This window comes from Astyanax mexicanus, chromosome 23, assembly GCF_023375975.1.
Source record: "Astyanax mexicanus isolate ESR-SI-001 chromosome 23, AstMex3_surface, whole genome shotgun sequence".
NCBI lineage: Eukaryota > Metazoa > Chordata > Actinopteri > Characiformes > Acestrorhamphidae > Astyanax > Astyanax mexicanus.
This window is the reverse complement of record NC_064430.1, coordinates 14,282,527-14,301,751: the sequence shown is the minus strand read 5'-3', so window position 1 is coordinate 14,301,751 and position 19,225 is coordinate 14,282,527. Positions and strand designations below refer to the sequence as shown.

The following is a 19,225-nucleotide window of genomic DNA, read 5'->3' as shown; positions in this document are numbered from 1 at the left end:
CCCCATTTCTTCTTCACTATTCCAAATAGTACAAATGAAATAATGACTTCAAATTTTCAAATTTGGCCTCAAACAGTCAGAAAATGAAAGTGATAAATGTACCATGTACCACTGGCCATTTCTCCACTACACCATCCTAGTAATGAAGTACTATACGGGGTGGCAGCATCATTAAACTGAAGTACAGTTAACTGTTGCGAAACATGTCTCAACCCGGCATGAAAACCAGCTTCAGTCTACAGAAAAAACACTAAATCTTCCTCTAAAATACTAAATCTGTCGACAGGACAATAATCCCAAGCACAAACTTGTAAAATAAGCCTTGCATTAAAACAGAATAAAAGATAAATAAAGAGAAGCTGATCCTTACCTCAGGTCTCCAAGATGAAACAAGTACTATCTTTTTCAGGAAAGAGGGGTTTTATAGCCTTCACCATGTACTAAATGTGATAAGCACATTTTTATATTAAAAAAAATGGGAAAAAAAAGATTTTCCTCAGAGTATTCCAATAAGAGAATCAACAGTGTTGATATCAGTGTTTTTAATATAGGTCACCTTGCTTTCAAGGGCACCAGGTGCAGCTTTTCCATGCTTGATGTACTGATTTTGCACTAGTTTGAACTGAAGAAACCTAGTTCCAGTTAATATCACATGCTGTAATAATATAAGTATATATATAACACTGTATATAACATTCTAACAAAAATAATTTAATTGCTGTTTCCCACACATTCATTCTTAGAAACACAAGAAAATTGGTATAGGAAGAAGTCTGGAGGTCTGGAGGACCCACATGGCAAAGCCTTTATATACAGCTCTGGAAAAAATTAAGAGACCACTTCAGTTTCTGAATCAGTTTCTCTGATTTTGCTATTTACAAGTAAATGTTTGAGTAAAATGAACATTGTTGTTTTATTCTATATAAACTATGGACAATAATTTCTCCCAAATTTCAAATAAAATATTGTCATTTAAAACATTTATTTGTAGACAATGAGAAATGGCTGAAATAACAAAAAAGATGCAGAGCTTTCAGACCTCAAATAATGCAGAGAAAACAAGTTCATATTCATAAAGTTTTAAGAGTTCAGAAATCAGTATTTGGTGGAATAACCCTGTTTTTTAATCACAGTTTTCAAGCATCTTGGCATGTTCTCCTCCACCAGTTTTACACAATGCTTTTGGATACCTTTATGCCACTCCTGGTGCAAAAATTTAAGCAGTTCAGCTTGGTTTGATGGCTTGTGATCATCCATCTTCCTCTTGATTATATTCCAGAGGTTTTCAGTTTGGTAAAATAAAAAATAAAAAACTATTTTTATGGCTTATTATTTTCTTTCCAGAGCTGTATATCTATGATACACAGCTGGAATTAAGTTTTTACATTAAGCAGTTTTGGAGTTAATAATTCTGAAAAAAAATTAAGAAGTAGAAAACATCAAAACAAAACAATATTAGTGATCTGCTTTTCAAGCTCTATATTTACAGTGCCTGAAGTGGCAGGAGATGATTTCCTTTAGTTCTGGTTTGTGTTACTTTCTGTGTCTCTATTTAGTATTTGTGTAGTATACAAAACTATATAAAAAATGGGAATGTATTTGAAATGTAAATTAAAATAGTTTAAAAAATACATCTTCTACACACATTCTATTTTCAGAAAGAGGTCAATATTTCTGATTAGAGTTTGGAACAGAGAGTGAAATGATACACCCTAAAAAAACTAGATGCTGGATTGAGCCTGTTGCGCAAGTGTACAGAGTAATTTATAGAACACTGTGTAGTATTTATCTTGGTAGTTTTTATTAGTTTTCATCATTAATTAACAGCACCGATGTGTGATTATATTAGAGCCAGTTAAACAGCTTCTGATCAGGCAGGAGAAACAGCATAGGTAGAGTCGGTAGGTAAATGTCTATGTAATAAAAAAACAATTAAGTAAAAACAGTTTTGCTAGTTCCTATGAGGGAAATATCATTTTTATTATATGGATTATCCTTTAATAACATTAAATAACACACAATAACCTTATATAGCAGGCTTAACTACTTTTGTTCAGATCAGGGGTTTTATAATACAATGTTGTACATGTGTTTTTAATGTGTTTTCTTTTTTATCTTTATCATCTTTTCTTCTCAGGTTGAAACAAACATAGAAGAAAATCTGCAACTGAAAAGGAAGCATAAATATATTTCAAAAACAGTCTGATTCATTATTGAGCAACATTTCTGCAATTTTATTAAGAAGGATAGTTATTACCCACCTGAGCATCTCAACAGACAATGACAGAGACATTTATTTTAAGTAATTTTGATCAGAGGAGGATGGGTCTAACCTTTGTGAGCCTTGGTTCCTCTTTGCTACTTTTTTCCACAATGGGTTTTTACATTTTATGGGTTGTTAATTCTTATTTCTTGAATTTTGTTAGGCTGCTGTGCTGTGTAAAAGGCACAAAAAAAAAAACATTTGATATGATTTAATTCAAGACAATTATTTGAAGTTCAGAAACATAAAAAAAAATACCAATTATTGACTCATTTGCTCCAGCAATTGTAGGACGAGGACGCAAATGCCACTAGCCTCGTGCTTTAAGCCTGGTTCCCGGGATGAGCGAATGAAAATCACCACAAATTAATAGTGCAAGGTTTTTGTGAGTTTGTCATTAAGTAATGTCAGTGTAAAAGTTTTGTGGGTTTTTGTTAAAAATAAAAGGTTTGCAAGAATTTTGCCCTACATTTTTAAGTAAGAGTAATATTTATAATAAAATATTTTTTAGGCCATATTTTGGGTAATTTTGCTCTTATGACAGGGAGTAATTTTTAAAAATATATATAAAAAAGGATATATCCATCTGATGCACAAGGAATTAATCAAAATAATTCTGATTCATATCATAAAACGAGAACCTAGCATAGTTCCTATGAAACTACAGCTGTGGGAAAACAGCACCTGCATTGTTATCCATGAAGCCTGTACATATTTAAACTTGATAAACTATCATAGGAGTTTCTTATGAGTTCATATGAGTTTTAGCTCATGTTTACAGATAAGCTTTCTTTAACAGTCAGCAAGTCCTGCTGTCCGTAACGGCAGTGGGGGTCTTACCATATGGGGGAATAAAACCCCCTTCTGTCACAAAGTCCTGGACTGGTGGTTTCTTCTGAGAGCCTTGAGGTAAGAACACATATGCAGGGTAGAGATACTAATTATTTACACAGTTATGTATATTACATATAATAATCAGCAAACGTCAAAGGAATAATTTTATATCAAAAATCTTTGTAAAATGTACTTGGTGTTTGTCTATGACTGTTAAAGTCCTGATTGTGACTGTAGTGACTTTAAAGGAGGTCAGAGATACAGCAGATCTGTAGAGATGTATTCAGATATTCATTAATAAGATATGTTGTAATATGCAACACATACAATACTGTTAACATGTACATTTTGAAATATAATCACTTTTAATAATTTGATCAAACAAGCTCCAGTTTCATTAGATGGGCTTTAGATTTTACATTTAGTTTACCCTATCCATTAGATTAGCACCACAATGTTGAGTAATGATCAGTAACTTTACTAAGTCAAATTAAGGACAAGTCTAAGTGAGTTTAGAGCGCATATATTTCAATTAAAAATATTTTGTCCATAATGTACGCAAACAAAAACAATACGATATATTGTAATATCATTATTTTGTCCCACCTTTAGCCAGCACACTGTAAGTCTGTATAGGTTACTTATAAATATTAGAATAATAATAATTTTTACTTTACTTTATTTACTTATGAAATTTGAGGTCATTTGTTGCCTCAATGTTTGTAAAGTAATGTTTACTAAAAACATGAGTTAACTAGACATACACCTTTCATTACCATAGTTTATTAAAATTCTTTGCACAATACTTACATAAAATTTTTTTTTAGCAAGGCTGTCCCTTGTCTAGAGAACCAAGAGAGCCTCTGCCAGCAGGGATGTCTTTTTTTTTTACAATTACGATTATTGTTTAAAACAACATCCCCTGGCTCCTCCTGCAGGTCTGTGGTCGTCATGTTTGTCTGTAAGGTGACTGTGGGTCTGCTGGCCCTGCTGGTGGTCTGCTCTGTCAGAGCTGAGGAGGTGAGGCCTGATACATTACAAGCACATTGTGGTGTGGTTGACAGTGAAATCATCAAACATATAGACAAACACACAATCCACCAGTCATGACATGTTATGTGTGGTAAGGATTTCTTGGTTTAGCACAGGAGCTATGTGTCTAATGTAACAGACATCTGTGTCACATATAACCGAGCTAACAAAGAACTTTATAAAAACATTTAGCAATATTTTGAAAAGATTTCAGGCAGGTTAGTCTGTAAAGTTACAGAAATCATGCTCCAGGAACGTTCTTAAAACATGTAACATAATAGTTTACATCCTAGTTATTAGGATAATGTTATATTAGAATTATATAAGTATTATAAGTATTGTCTTGTGAAGTTAGGGCCTAAAGTGAAGAGATATTTTAGAGAAAGGCTATAAAACTAAAAGTTTTAATCATCTAAACATTATTACCACACAAATATGTGTAAAATATTGACATTTCTTGTGTTTTATGCACATAAAACAGCCTCAATAAAACACACACTGAAATTGAAACATTTGAAACATTTTACTTTTTATCTGTTGTCTTTATAAAATTGAGAAAAGACAATAAATATGAATAACAAAACTAATGTCAACCATTTTTATTAGAGACTTCAAACATTGAATGGGGTCAAATTGACCCCAAAGATAATAGGAGGGTTAACCACAAATGGTAAGCTGAGTAGCTATATATACTGTGCAACTTAAAATCATTTGTTTATGGAATCAAGTTAAGTCAAGTCACATTTATTTGTTTAGAGCTTTTTACAGCTGACTAGGTCACAAAACAGCTTTACAGGAATATAGTAATAGGACAAATGATTGACAATACATAAAACATAAAACAATGTAGATGTTTACTAGGAATGTAACAAACTACTGTATTTAAGGTAGACATCTCAGGTTCCTAATTTGTCCTAATTTGTTTTCTTTTTTTTCTTCTTTGCCATGTGTGACATCATGTCTAGTCTGGTAAGTAATTTACAATATGAATTCAAAACAAATATTAAATAATATAGTGTCATTAATATATAAGTCATTTATGCCTCAATTTTTTTTTTTTTTAACAAGGCATTACAGATGATGATTCTTGATACCATGTAGCTTAAAAAATAAGCTATAGCTACAGCTTTGTTCATTATTCTGGATGTATACAAAATATCAGTACCAAATGACTCTGTTGCTAACTATTTAATAAAGGCCTAATTTTGAGTAAAAGTTTATATGCAATTTCTAATACAAACTCATTTAACTTATATAGCAAATAATTAGCATTATTGACTGATTTATTTATATATTTATTTATGCGGCAGAGACTTCTGCTGATCTGTCTGTTGGAGAACTGCTGGAGAGAGCTAACAGAGACATCGGTATGTCCTCACACACAACTGCACACAATTATCACCAATAATTGACCAATCCCATTTTTGGAGGTTTCAATGGTCTAGTTAGATAAGCTTGTAAATTGGCTTGGAAAAGTCCAAGCCACCTTAATTATTGCTTTTGCAGTACCATAATAATTACCATTGCCTCTAAATTCTGAAAATGTACATACCATTTAGTACCAGAGATGCTAAGCTAGGCTAATCACTTTTCCCTCATCATAATGTAATTTGCCATCTTTTCTCAAATTGCACCTAATCTGAAAGCCGTAGTTTACACAGATTTGATTTTGACCAAATATATTACCATTATTTACAGCAGAGCCAGTCTGGAATGTTCTAGATAAGTTATGTAATAATAAGTAACGTAAGTGAACGGTATTCCATATACAGTTTCGATATTTTCCACGTTTGAGTGGATATTACGAAAATACCCGAGTTCAAATAGGCTACAGTGATTGGTTAAACTATGGAATATCTGCCTAGCAACCAAAGTAAATTTTGATTGTTTACTTTTGGTGCATCAGTATTAAGTACACCTGCCAGCAAATGCGCAAATGAAAATGACCAAAAATGAATAGTGCAAGGGTTTCGTAAGTTTGTTATTAAGTAATGTCAGTGTAAAATTAAGTTTTGTGGGTTTTTGTTAAAATAAGGTTGTAAGAATTTTGCCCTATACTTTTAAGTAAGACTAATATTTTTAATAAAATATTTTTAGGCCATATTTTGGGTAATTTTGCTCTAATGACAGGGAGAAAAATATATAAAAAAGGATATATCCAACTGATACACAAGGAATTAATCCAATTCATTCTGATCCATATCATAAAGCCAGAACCTAGCATAGTTCATATGAAAGTACAGCTGTTGGAAAACAGCACCTGCATTGTTATCCATATTTAAACTTGATAAACTATCATAGGAGTTTCTTATGAGTTCATATGAGTTTTAGCTCATGTTTACAGATAAGCTTTCTTTAACAGTCAGCAAGTCCTGCTGTCCATAACGGCAGTGGGGGTCTTATCAAATGGGGGAAACTGGGTATAAAACCCCAGTTATTACGTACACCTGCCAGCAAACAGGCAACGGTGTTCCGTACACCTCAGATTTCCGCTCGTGGTGGCTGTATTTTGCAAAACTTCACCACCTTTAACATATGAGCTTAGACTGACATAGAAGCTTAGGAAAGTATTTGTCAAATGGATATGATAAGTTGTGTATGAATGAATAAAAAATAATGAAAGATTTTGTACTGAAGCTGCAGCACAAAATCTCAGCTGTTCATAAGAGATGAAGTGGAGCTGGAGTTAGCTCGTTTTTGAAGTAAGTTATAAACTATGATTATTAATTCCTCAATCAAATATAACACCAGATGCTGTTAGTTGGATGTTTAACGTTGCATTTTGGGTGAAATGTGATGTTAAAAGTGGGTAAAACCTTACGTGACTTTGTCGATAAAGTTTTCCTCACCCCTTAGCCTCAGCGTTGTTATCCCTTCCCCACCCACCCGTTTTCGGGCGATGCAGGCGGTTCAAGATGTTTTGATGGGAAGAGGAATGATTGGCAATGACCCCAGATTATATTTTATACATAACAATAGTTTAGAATATTGTAGTTTATTGTTTAAATCACGGGAAAAGGTCGACTGTACGGAATACTGAAGTGTACGGTATTCGTTATGTTATATGTTAAATACGCAACTTTCCCAGAATAATTCTAGCTGTAGCAGTTAAATAGCGGAAACTGTGTCTCAGGGTTGAGCTAAGCCACAGCACATAGTTGTATGTATAGTTGTATGTTCAATGCTCACTGAGGCCAGCAGAGGGAGATATTACACCACTAATCATTTTGCCTCTTTTTCACTTTTTGAGAGTTTTATCATGTTTTTTCTGGAAGTTAACGCAAATTGTAAATACAAGTGACATAGCTATCACACCACAGTGTGTGTGTGTGTTTGTGTATTGTGTAGTATTTATATATGTAGATTAATAGTGAACAGCTGTAACATTACCTATGCAGTTGTCCTGATGTTTCTGATTCAGTTCGTGGTCCTGATGAGCCCAAGGTTATTGGAGACATCGCTGTGGATGATGAAAACAGCGAGAGGAACGCAGATCCCTGCACCTCCCAAGGATGCAAGTGGCCCAAATCCACCAACGGACTGGTGTACGTGCCCTACGTCATTGCCAACCACTTCAGTACGTCAGCACTACTGTACTCCACTACAGTTACACTCACCACTTTGAATATCTTAAACCAATGTAAAGTGTAAAAAGTACAATGTGTTTTTAAGGTTCTGTTTTCTCCTTCAGCCTCCCGGGAGCTGCAGGTGATCCAGCGTGGCCTGGACTCCTTCTCCTCCGTCTCCTGCATCCGCTTCACACAGCGCTCCAACCAGAGGGATTACATCAGCATCGAGGCTCGCAGCGGGTAGGAGAGTCAAAATCTAAATTTAAAAATTTAACACATCAAAATTGTGATAAAACACTAGAATCAGTCAGTATTATATAATTAGAATCTGAAAAAATAAGACTTTTTTTTTTTACCAAACTGAAAACCTCTGGAATATAATCAAGAAGAAGATGGATGATCACAAGCCATCAAACCAAACTGAACTGCTTGAATTTTAGCACCAGGAATAAAGGCATAAATTATCCAAAAGCAGTGTGTAAGACTGGTGGAAAGGCAAAGGAGTTAGGGTTAGGGAAAGTAGAAACTTAAAATTACCAAGATGCAATTTCTCTATGCTTACCTCAGCCTTATTACAGTATAAAAATGCAGGATTTTACCTTTTCAATACAGTGTATACCTCAAAATACATTCATAATGTTGTTGTCAACCCTTTTTTACAGATGTTACTCCTATGTTGGACGTCGTGGAAATGGCCAGACCGTCTCTCTGGACCGCAACGGCTGCATCTACCACAACACCGTCCAGCACGAGCTGCTCCACGCTCTGGGTTTCAACCACGAACAGTGCCGCAGTGACCGCGACAACCACATCCGTGTCGTCTGGGAGAACATCGTTGATAGTAAGCCTAGATTTCATTTTGATACTGACACTTTCAGAGCTTAAAAGAGATTTCAAACAAAATGTTGCTCCTCATTCTGTTCATGAATTAAGATTGTATTAAGGATGCTTTGATTTTATTTACTTCACTCCTCAGGCTACAAGTATGCCTTTGACAAGATCAACACTCTGAACCAGGGAACTCCCTACGATTACAACTCCGTCATGCAGTACCACAGGTGAAACTTTCACCAAACTAATCAACTAACTAACTAATATTTATTTATTCAGTTTATTTGTTTTCTTGAAAAAATCAGATCCTACAAAAATTAAGTGACTGGCAAACATGGAAAACATCATATAATATGTGTTAGCTGAAAATGAGAAGATTATTTAAGTCTATATTAGGTTTCTCCTAATGCTTAAACTATAATTGTTTCATATTGTTTATTTACCTTTTAATGGGAAATCTTTCATCAAAATGAGAAACATGTTCAAATTTTAAAAAAGACCAATGTTTTGTTTCTTCTTACAGCTCTAACTGTTGTTAACTCCTAAAATATATAAAATATACTTTAACAAGAGGTATTACTGAAAAGCGTCTGTACAGAGATCTTTATACAGTTTTTTTTTATATTACACTGTGTACAAAAATATACTGTATATATGATTCATTTAATATAGTATTATACAAGTCACCACCTGGATTTAATTGAGTAAATAATCTGTGATGCTGCAGTTGGTCTGCAGGTCTAGGTTCAGCAACAGAATGTGCTGAAAGAATGAGGTCAGCTGACTACCTGAATATACTGAATATCGACCAGGTTATTCCATCAATGGATTTATTCTTCCCTGATGAACACGGCCATATTCCAAGATGACAATGCCAGGAGTTTCAGGTTCAGGGAGAATGAGATCCTCATTTTTACACATGGCTTCTCCACCACAGAGTCCAGACCTTAACCTCATTGAGAATCTTTGGGATGTGCTGGATGGAGAAGCACTGCTTTGTGCAGTGGTCAGACACTACCATCATCAATGCTGCTGCAAGATCTTGTTAAAAAAATAAATGCAACACTGGATTGAAGTAAATCTTGTAATACTGCAGAAGCTTATTGAAACAATGCCACAGTGAATGCATGCTGCAATCAAAGCTAAAGGCGATCCAACAAAATATTATGTGACCTTTTTTTTGTGGCAACTTTTTTCGCCAGGCAGTGTATGTGTTGATCATTAAGTATGTTTTCATTGTATATATGAGCCATTATAGGCAATATAGTATAGCCTAGTATACTGTTGCTTATAGAATATGTATATTGTTTAATGTATCATTGTAAAGGAAGAACACAGCAAATCAGAGGTTCCCAACTTTTTGCAACAGACCTCTTAAACTAGCACAATGTTCTGTCGACCACACATCATATCTAAACAAATACAGCACAACAATTAGTGTAGCCCATTGAACAGAATCATAGGCCATAGGCTGACAAAAGCTAATACCTCTGTGGCCCACCAGGGTGCAGGCAACAAGCTAAAAACAAAAACACTGCATTTAACCAGTAGTTATTGTGTTCTTGGACTGTTGGCTTATTTCGCTGCTTCTCGTTTCAGAACTGCCTTTTCTAAGAACGGTCAGGCCACCATGGTCCCCATCCCCAACTCCAACGTGTCTTTCGGTCAGGGAACCCAGATGAGCCAAAACGACATTGCCAGGCTTAACAGACTCTATGGATGCTGTGAGTATCACTAATTCAAATTATGCAAAATAGGATGACACCTATTTACTATACTATATGATTGACTTTCTATTTCTGATTCATCTATTCTATTTTATTTTATACCTCAGAAGAGAACTCCGCTCATGAGACCTAGGAGACACCAAAGCCAAAGAAGACCAGCAGTGAAGATATGTGGCTGTCTAAACAGAAATGGAGATTTCTTGATTTAACATAACCAGTGAATATGATCTAAAATAAAGTCATCTTGATTCTGATGAAGGAAAATATCAAACAGCTTTGTCTGTTGATTCACTGTGTCATGAGAGCTGAATGTACACTAAGCTGCAGGACCAACATACCTAATAAACACATGTCCTCAGATATACTGTATTTTCCTTTTATTCATTCTTTTATACATTAAAGCTACAATCTATCTCTTTAAAACATTAAACTGCTGTTACTTTTAAAAACACAGGAACAATGTTTTTAGCCATTTTTAGGGTATTACAATTTTAACCTTAACCTTAGCAGTAGCAAAGACGAAACTTTTACATCAACAATAAACAGAATACAAAGTTAAATACCATTGGTGTTCCAGAAATGACCTTCTCATACACCTTCACAGCTTGAACATGCATTTCAGTTTCCTCTGCTGAGCACCAGACTCTAAAAGAGAATGGCAAGTTACACACTGATTGGTTTATTTCACATTGCGCCAAAAAGATTAGTTAGAATTAGTATATGCCGTTTGACCGTTCTGAACTGTGCAAGGTGTACTTTTCCTGTTGTTACAATAGCAAAGACACACTGACACACTCTAAATCAAGCTGCACAGTGTGCGGTTGACAGCTCACCTATAGATGGCTCGATAACGCTTTATAATACAGCCCATGTTTTAGAGGGTAAGTACTGTGTGTTTACAGAGTAAGAACGGTAAAACACTGTACACTACATAATACAGCCGACCCACTGCTACCTGTTGTTTCTGAGTACTACTGAGTAAGTACTGTGTACTTATGGAGTAAGAACAGTAAAATCAGGTGAGATTTGGGTTTACTAAGCATTAATATAAAACCTTGTGGTTTCTGTGTATTAGTGAATAAATTTTCTTTAAAATCCCAGCATTCCTGATTGTGTTATTGAAAATATATAAATATTACTGTATTTTAGTCTTGACATTACAAAATATACATTTTTCCATTCTTCACCCTGACTGTTTTTAGCTGCTCCACCCTCGACAGTTATAAATTAAAGCATAAATCAAATTCTCATCTTCTTTTTCAAACTCATGATATTATTAGAATAATAATTTCCTGGAGTGTGACTGGAATAAAGCCTTCATAACTGCCATGAACAAAGGGCAAAATGATTATATGTTATTTTATATGAAAATTGCACCACAAGTTAAGTTAAATCGCAGGTTCTCCGGTGTTTTATTTGTTCCTACATTTAAGTACGTGTAGGACTCCATAAATATAAAGTATATACTGATTCACAGAGAACAGTTAAACCATAAGTGTTGGGAAAGTACGAGGTAAGTTTCAGAAAGTTACCTAGTTGTTACACTTTTGTTTCTGGTTGTACTTTATTTATACCTACAGTTAAAATACCTGTAGGACCCCAGTAAATATTTTGAAAGTACTGGTTCATGCAGAGAAATTACAGCGTACGTAAAGGGAACCTACGCTCTAAAATGTGGGCTGTATTATAATGTGTTACCGATGGCTCAAACAGGGCCCAGAGAGTTAATTAATTTAATGCATATTTTATTTTAAATAAAAAATACTGTAAAAAAGTAATCTACAGTCCTAAAATCCAAAGCAGCAAGACCGGGTTTACGTGACTAAATATGACGCTGTAAAAAGAAATATGGTACATTTTTTCCTTGGAGTCAAAAAAGCATTAAAGTTTGTCAAATTAACCGTATGCATTATCACATTAATCTTTACAGCACTGAGATAAGGTCATGACAGTTGTATATAAACTGCTGTATCTATAACAAACTGTTGTTAATTAACTTTGCTAAATTATCATTTGTAAAATTTTGCTGAAGAACAACATGTTATTGTTTAAAATAATATATGCATCTATATTGTGAAACTCTACGGTAAATTAGAACAAATGCAACCAACTAAAAAATCATTTAACTGAAGAGGATATGCACTCACACAAACTGAATACCTGTTATAATTAAAGGGGTCAGGTTAACCCTTTACATGCCAGGCTTATTGTCATTCTCTTATCAAGCTTAAAGCTGTGTCCAGAAAACTATAAAGCTAATGCATAATGCATGTAATTACGGCAGGACTGTTTTAGACTGCTGGTTGAACTGGGGAACACAGAATTAAAGAAGGCAAATGCCAGCAGCCAAAGACCAATCAATGCACAGGAACATTCCTTCCTTTATGACTGAATACTATAACTACAAAATGTGTCAAAACCAATCACAATTAAAAGCTTTCTTGTTGGATGTATATAGTAGTTTTAATAATTCCAGTCATTTTCCGATCATATTTGAAATGCCCAGCGTATCTTCCTCTTCTCTTTCTCCTTCACTCCTTCTATCTGTTGTATTGCTTATCTGACTGGTTGCAAATGGCAACTTTCCCAGACTGATAAATACAACTAGGCCACTGACCGACTTGAAAAAAGTGTCCTATTACATTAAGTGTGATGATGGACCTGCTTTTTCAATGCCATTATAATTATATATAACTACTAAACCTTTTTAGCAATTAGGGTTATTATCACACCCAACACTCTATTAAAAGTTAATTGCTAAGAAAACACATAACATTGGAAAAAATTGAAATAAATGTCCAAATGTTTTGGAAACTCAATTAGGCTGAGTTTAAGCCTAGTCATATACTGTCCCTAAAGTATTTAACACCAGATTTTATTTTTTGCAAAATTTTACAAACTGTACAAAATCTGTAAATTCATAACAAATCATTTTAACATGTTTTACTCACAACAAAAATTTAGAAAACACAGCAATATGAACCCTACTGTTATGCACAATTTTAAAGAATAGCAATAATGTTTCCATGTTTAACAATGAAGATGAGTAAAAATAATTTTATAAACTGTATCTAAAGCTTAAGTAATATACATATAATCTATTTTATGTGTAATCAAATTTTGCAAAACTTACAGATCATGGTTCACTTGAGATAAATCACAATAAAGCAGATAGATAAAGAGATTAGACAGCAAGCTAAAAATGATCATCATTACACTAATTAAGCCCAGCTAAGTTTAAGGTTAAAATTTTATTCTCCAAAAATGGCAATTTATGGGCTTTTTACAGGGTATTTTATGTACCTGTTTATTTGATTTACATTTGATATTTTTTAGTTCTGTTTATTTTGATTTATTTACAGCTTCCTTTAGTAATACCCATTACAAACACATACATATATACGCACATTTGACCAGAGCACTGAGACAGATATAAAATATATTTATATATGTTTAATATGTATAATATTTTTGTTACAATATTAAAATTACATAATATTCAGATAACATGTATTCTGGAATAATTTATAATATTTATAATACTATTATTGCTTAACACAAACACAAAAAATTAGACGTAATATTTTAATTTTAATAAGTAATACTAATTCATGTTGAATGTACACATTAGGAAGGGAGACAAGAAGATTAATTTCATTAATAGCTTTTTTAGAAATGTTCCTAAATTATACACTAACCTTTATTAAAAGTAAACAGTTTATGTAATTAGTATTAATAATAACTTTGTTTTTTGGAAAATAACAAAAGGTTTGTGTGGGAAATATATACAGCTCTGGAAAAAATAAGAGACCACTTAATGATGAACCTCTGGAATATAATCAAGAGGAAGATGGATGAGCACAAGCCATCAAACCAAACTGAACTGCTTGACGTTGTACACCGAGAGTAGCATAAAGTTATCCAAAAGCAGTGTGTAAGACTGGTGGAGGAGAACATACCAAGATGCATGAAAACTGTGATTAAAAACCAGGGTTATTCCACCAAATATTAATTTCTGAACTCTTAAAACTTTATGAATATGAACTTGTTGGGTTTTTTTTTTGTTTGTTTTTTGCATTATTTGAGGTCTGAAAGTTCTGCATCTTTTTTGTTATTTTAGCCATTTCTCATTTTCTGGAAATAAATATTTTTACTTGGAATTTTGTTGTTCGTAGTTTATGGAATAAAACAACAATTTTTACTAATTTTACTAAAACATATACCTATAAATAGCAAAATCAGAGAAACTGATTCAGAAGCTGAAGTGGTCTCTTATTTTTATCAGAGCTGTATATAACAAACCTCATAATGCATTTTAAACAATTTATAGTTAATGGATTTTTCTCTACGCACATATTAATTGTACAATATTCACTACACTGTACGTCCTTTTCAGTCTGAGTGTATCTCTGTATGATGTGCTCTGCATGTGGAAATCTGCACCTGCTTTCTTTACATCAAGGCTGCGTTTAAAATACTGTTTTGTGTACATTCACAGATAAGTAAATTTTTCAGGAGTCAGCAGCTCCTGATCTATGTATATGTGAGGTGCTTATCGTGTTGGGTACACAGTGAAGGGTATAAAACCCCTCTCTCTCGCTCTGCTTCTCTACAGTTCATTTCCTCTGGGAATTCTGAGGTAAGAGCTCACACTCTACTGACTGTTCTTTACTGTTTATTTCTGCTTAAATTCTTACACTTTCTGATTCTCTAAGTGATCTATATTTTTTTCTAGACTAGATTCAGTCCAGTAATGATCTACAGTACTGTGTATCATCAGTGCTGAGTGACTGGGTTTAATATCTGTCTGCTGGCTCCTCCTGCAGGTCCGTGGTCGTCATGTTTGTCTGTAAGGTGACTGTGGGTCTTCTGGCCCTGCTGGTGGTCTGCTCTGTCAGAGCTGAGGATGAGGTGAGATACAATCATGCATGTTCATATTTTATACTGTATGTTTACACACTTACCTACACAACACACTGTTACACATACATTCTGACACCTATATTTGGCTATATTTTACACATTCCAGCATTGTTAATGAAAACTGAAGTCATCCAGACTATGGAGAAACACATAAGGAATGAAGTAAACATAAAAAACAAAATAATCTCTGGGGTTAAGATATTAACTTGTGGATTCTGAGGGTGGTAACTCTGATTAACTTGTCCTGTACAACAGAGCTAACTCTTGCTCTTTCTTTCCTGGTGCAGTCCTGATGAGAGCCAGTTTCATCAGAAATTTTTAAATGTTTTTCGCAACTGAACTTGAGGATACTTACAAAGTTCTTAATTTTTTCAGATTGATATTTAAATACTGATCTTGTTAAATAATAATGAATTAAGACATTAGTTTACATTTTGTAAAGATAATTAAAGTCTTAATAAATATTAATTAATAATTAGTAGACACTGTCATACGTACTCTTAGCAAATGTACCTTATTGTAAAGTGATACTTTTTCTTTAATTCTTCTAACATTCCAGACTCTTTAAACATACATTATTAATTGTTTTTTGTAAGTATGCTGTTGAGTAAATGTTTGCCTCTTTTTTCATGGGTCACGTTTCATGGGGACTTCTCTTATAGCTTGGTGAGTTGATGTTAATTATTTAACACTGTTGTAAAAGAAAATATACAGCACTCATTAAATATTAAGTTATAAATAATATTATACAATATTTAGTCCAACAGTCTGTAATAAAGAATAAGTGAACATGTTTTTTTTTTTATTATTATTATTAGCTGAGCTGTCTGCGGGAGAGCTGATAGAGAGAGCCAACAGAGACATCAGTATGTATAAACACACATACACACACATACAAACACACACAGCATTACACTTTATTACATATCACATTTATTACATATCACAGTATTATTGTCATTTTAATAGCATTAAAATGCCACTGACATGACTATCTATTTACTTTCTTTATTTTTTTCTGATCAGTGGTACACCACAAATACTGCACTTTTATCCCTATGCTGTTGATTCAAATGCTCTGCTATCTCTCTGTTCTGCCCGTTAGTTCGTGAGCCTGATGAGCCTGAGCTGATTGGAGACATTGCTATTGATAATGAGAGGAACGCTGATCCCTGCACCTCCCGCGGCTGCATGTGGCCCAAGTCCAGTGACGGCAAAGTCTACGTGCCCTATGTCATCTCCAACCAGTTCGGTATGTAAATTCTTTAAATTACATAGATTTTTTTTTATTGTTAGTTTTCTATTTCTAAGTTTTTTAGGATGTTTGTACATTTGGTTCTCAGTTAATCACAGCAAAAAAGGCCACATAATAAAAAATATAAGGCCGGATTAATGGCAAGTGGTTCCCTGTCAGATGTTTTTGTATGATATTATTTTATATACAGACTTTTAGACTTTAAGGTACAAATTTTAGTTTGAATCACTGTCTCTGCAGAGCTTTTTTGAGAGCTGAGCTTTGTCTGAGGGGTTTGGGTTTTCCATCAAGTTCAGATACTGTGTTCTGCTTATACAAAGTATTGCAATGCAATGGGACAGGAACTAGTGTTGTCTTTCATTACTTTTTCCACACTCTATAAAAGTTAAGACACCGAGTGACTAACATTTACTGAACATTCTCAGCCTCCAGGGAGCTGCAGGTGATCCAGCGTGGTTTGGACTCTTTCTCTTCCATGTCCTGCATCCGCTTCAAGCGCCGCTCCAACGAGAGGGATTACATCAGCATTGAGTCTCGCAGCGGGTAAGCATTAGAGTTATTAATAAAAGTTAGAATTAAAGCATTTTCTATTTCTACGGTTATATATTTCATTACTGTACATTTATATTACATATTGCAATTTTTTAATGGGCACAATTGGCATTTTAATCAGGATTTTATCATGATCATGATAAAAGTCAAAACAACCGGACCGATACCAGCTAGTGGAGGTGGTCTTGGTTCGGTCCCAAGCGAACTCTGGAGCGGTTCGCTTGTGGTGAGAACGTGATCCGGTCTCGATCTGACCCTGCTATCATATATACTCCTTTTACTCAAGCTAAACTGCTGATAAGGCACAGTTTAATCTGATATATTAGCCAGATATCGCTAATTACAGTTCAGGTTTATTAAATGTCACTTTCTGTTTACTTGGCAGATGCTACTCCTACATTGGACGCCTTGGCAATGCCCAGACCGTCTCTCTGGATCGCAATGGCTGCATCTACCACAACACCGTCCAGCACGAGCTGCTCCACGCTCTGGGCTTCAACCACGAGCAGACCCGCAGTGACCGCGACAACCACATCCGTGTCGTCTGGGAGAACATCATTGACAGTACAGTACTCTGCAATAATATTAGTAAAACAAGGCAGATAACAATGCAGAATGATTGGTAATATTGGTTGGAGAACTTGTAGTGAAATATGTTTACATAGCAAGCCTCATTGTTTGCTGTTAGCACAGAACTAATTCAATAATTGCTACCCTTCACTATAAGGAGTAGTCAATAATCTTAACCTAATAGTATTTGCATGTAATATGTTTTGTTCAAATCCACATGGAATGTGGGTTTGGACTTTAAGTGGGTTTTTACATGTGTTTCTACTGGGACACTGTTGGGATTCTTCTCACAGTTGGGGAAATAATCTCACAGGGGCTCTATCTAGGATTTATGTGCAGTTTACAGCCCAGATGACGCGCATATTTAACCCCTACTGGTCCTATTACTGACCCTGATGGGGCACATCACTGATAATTATGTATGGGCCAGCATGGACCTGTGGACAAAACTTTCTGAAGCCCAGTCCAAACTTTCTAATTACAAGCCCCACATTGTATGTTCTCTGGGCAGATATTGGATGGTAACTACAGTTAATGCTAGACTTACTCAAAGTAAGGCCCCATGGCACATCAATAGTGGATATGGATAGATATTACTGATATTTATCCTAATATTTGTTGCTTTCAAAGCACTTAAATGGCTTTTTAAAAATTCCCAGGGTGCCATAGGCTCTTGCACAGTACTGAATATGCATAAAAACAATCTCTTCTTATTCTTCACCATTGCATATTTGGTTTGAATTTGTCTTGTTTCTCAGGCATGAAGCACAACTTCAACAAGATCGCCACCCTGAACCAGGGAACTCCCTACGACTACAACTCCGTCATGCAGTACCACAGGTCAGCCACTTGCCACTAATATTTTGTCAGTCCATTTAAACAATCAGAAAGATGTCCAAACTGTACAAAAATACAATTTATATGTGTAAAAAAGAGATAACTGAGTCTGACTGGCTTTATGTTATTTCAGAACTGCTTTCTCTAAGAACGGTCAGCCCACCATGGTCCCCATCCCCAACTCCAACGTGTCTTTCGGCCAGGCTTCTCAGATGAGCCAAAACGACATCAATAGACTCAACAGACTCTACAAATGCTGTAAGTATTTGTCAGTAAATATATTCTCATTTATCACACTTATCCTCAATATAACTATAAATATAATTTAAATTTGTGATTGAACACATTTTCTATAATAAATACAAATCTCTGTACTACATGTATCAAAGTATTAAAGACAACAATTACTAATCATTATCTGTTTCTGTGCAGAGATGAGTGCTGAGTGCTGCAGAAAGATGGTAAAGGTATCGGACCCCCTGACCCCTTAAACTCTTCTGGGACAGGACGGCAGTTTGAATCAATGTAATTTAGTAGTTTAAACAATAAAATCAGTTAACTTGATTACTATTGTATTGTCATTCTTGACTTTAATCTTCTTAATGCAGTGTTTACATCAGTTGTCTAATTGCTTATAACTGAATTAAAATAATCTATATTCAGACACACAGTGGCAGACAGTGTGTTATAAAAACTTCATTTCTTACAGTTACACAAAAAGAAAGCTTGCTGTTTTACCTCCTCACACACTGCTGCAGGGAGCCAGAGTTGCATTTCAGACTGCATTAAGCTTCTCTTGCATCTGAACAATCTAAAAGGGATGTGGCTAAAC

The 19,225-nt window shown here is 34.5% G+C and overlaps 2 protein-coding genes and 1 long non-coding RNA gene across 4 annotated transcripts; 2 read left to right on the top strand and 1 right to left on the bottom strand.

The window, feature by feature from the left end:
• Positions 1-1,607: 1,607 nt before the first annotated feature.
• LOC111191949 (uncharacterized) lies at positions 1,608-7,636 on the bottom strand. Of its 2 annotated transcripts, none has more exons than XR_007429217.1 (4): positions 7,520-7,636; positions 3,104-3,166; positions 2,334-2,435; positions 1,608-2,167 (listed from the first exon to the last, which is right to left on the bottom strand). It is a non-coding gene; the product is annotated as an uncharacterized LOC111191949 (long non-coding RNA). The 2 variants fall into 2 exon arrangements; XR_002649742.2 differs by lacking the exon at positions 7,520-7,636 and adding an exon at positions 3,908-4,029.
• Positions 6,067-10,616, top strand: LOC103035320 (low choriolytic enzyme). The gene is made up of 7 exons (XM_049471227.1): positions 6,067-6,101; positions 7,528-7,706; positions 7,821-7,938; positions 8,361-8,539; positions 8,675-8,756; positions 10,129-10,253; positions 10,364-10,616. Coding segments are annotated over exons 1-7 (705 nt in total). The 5' UTR covers positions 6,067-6,081; the 3' UTR covers positions 10,366-10,616.
• Positions 10,617-14,806: 4,190 nt separating this feature from the next.
• On the top strand, positions 14,807-18,957 carry LOC103035835 (low choriolytic enzyme-like). Its single transcript, XM_049471228.1, has 9 exons — positions 14,807-14,895; positions 15,083-15,186; positions 15,998-16,045; positions 16,285-16,431; positions 16,860-16,977; positions 17,372-17,550; positions 18,315-18,396; positions 18,527-18,651; positions 18,826-18,957. Coding segments are annotated over exons 2-9 (792 nt in total). The 5' UTR covers positions 14,807-14,895; positions 15,083-15,095; the 3' UTR covers positions 18,828-18,957.
• Positions 18,958-19,225: the final 268 nt, after the last annotated feature.

Bases quoted from the DNA above. Each gene is read 5' to 3' on its own strand.
- LOC103035320 (XM_049471227.1), top strand. From the start codon at position 6,082: ATGAATAGTGCAAGGGTTTC. The intron at 6,102-7,527 runs GTAAGTTTGTTA...TTACCTATGCAG, and splicing joins ATGAATAGTGCAAGGGTTTC to TTGTCCTGATGTTTCTGATT. The intron at 8,757-10,128 runs GTGAAACTTTCA...TTCTCGTTTCAG, and splicing joins TCCGTCATGCAGTACCACAG to AACTGCCTTTTCTAAGAACG.
- LOC103035835 (XM_049471228.1), top strand. From the start codon at position 15,096: ATGTTTGTCTGTAAGGTGACTGTGGGTCTTCTGGCCCTGCTGGTGGTC. The intron at 16,432-16,859 runs GTATGTAAATTC...GAACATTCTCAG, and splicing joins TGTCATCTCCAACCAGTTCG to CCTCCAGGGAGCTGCAGGTG. The intron at 18,397-18,526 runs GTCAGCCACTTG...ATGTTATTTCAG, and splicing joins TCCGTCATGCAGTACCACAG to AACTGCTTTCTCTAAGAACG.